This window comes from Trypanosoma equiperdum (genome assembly GCF_001457755.1).
Source record: "Trypanosoma equiperdum strain OVI genome assembly, contig: ctg_714, whole genome shotgun sequence".
NCBI classification, from domain to species: domain Eukaryota; phylum Euglenozoa; class Kinetoplastea; order Trypanosomatida; family Trypanosomatidae; genus Trypanosoma; species Trypanosoma equiperdum.
In genome coordinates, this window is record NW_027124659.1 from 4364 (window position 1) to 5482 (window position 1119).

General features: G+C 48.3%; 1 protein-coding gene across 1 annotated transcript; it reads left to right on the top strand.

Moving 5' to 3' along the window:
• Positions 1-4: 4 nt before the first annotated feature.
• Positions 5-1063, top strand: TEOVI_000330400 (uncharacterized protein; the record flags this gene model as incomplete). Its single annotated transcript, XM_067226232.1, has 1 exon — positions 5-1063. One exon carries the CDS (start codon positions 5-7, stop codon positions 1061-1063), a length of 1059 nt encoding a protein of 352 aa, XP_067082333.1.
• Positions 1064-1119: the final 56 nt, after the last annotated feature.

The following is a 1119-nucleotide window of genomic DNA, read 5'->3' on the forward strand; positions in this document are numbered from 1 at the left end:
TACGATGAAAGCCAATGGGCACAGACGCAAAGGCGCAAGCGACGCAACGCACAGCATCATACAAGCGGAGGCTACAACGCCTTTAGGCTGCGGGACGCAACATAAGGCAGCACAAGGCAAAATCAACAGCCTCGACCCGAACCCCACAAAACTACTAAGTTTACGCATAGCGGACGCCGCTAAAACGGGACACGGCACGGCCGACAATGTCCTCGACCTGCCCATGAGTGGCAGCTGCAGCCAAGCTCCACAAAACTACGCGACTTGGACCGGCGCAGCTGCGAACTGCGCGCAAGCCACTATGACCGACCTGAACCCCAAGATAGTGCAAACAGGCCATGCACCGACCGGCCGAACCGAACCGATCAAGACCCTACAAATTTACGCGACCCCAGGCAGTGTCGGCGACTGCAACCCAAACCACGACAAAGCGACAGAGGACGAAAAGCCGGCAGAATACGCCGCAAAAGCTATCTGTAACGCCCTGCGGACACAACCAGCGGCTGGCAAGCAAATAACATTAAGCGGCGAGGCCCTAACAGCAGACATGCTAGTAGTCCAAGCCGCCGGCAGTTGTCTGCCGGCCTACAGAGGGAAGGCAAAACTTTCAGAGGAAGAGCAAACAACGCTAACTAAATTTTTAAAAGACGCATATGGAAAAGACAGCGACGCTTTTAACGCAAAATTCACTACTCTAAAACCAGGACACAAGGTTATAATTCATAAAAGAGGAGAGGTGCAAGCTGTGGATATTGGGGACATCAGAACCGACGGCGAGACACTAAATGCGATAAGCATAATACTAGCCAAGCGGGCGGCGCAGATAGCAGCAACAAAACAACAAACAAAAGCAGTGAATTCCAAGACAGAAGAAAAATACAAGGAAGACGCAGAAGAAAGTAAATGTACAGCAGACAAAGATTGTGAACACAAAGGCGGAAAGTGCAAACTTAAAGAGGGTGTAAAAACGGAGAATGATGCAAAAACCACAAACACCACAGGAAGCAATTCTTTTACAATTAAGAAAGCCCCTCTTTTGCTTGCAGTTTTTATTCTAGAATAAGACTTTTAAAAGTCTTTTGTGTTACATTTAAAAAATGTTATGAAATTCTCGATTTT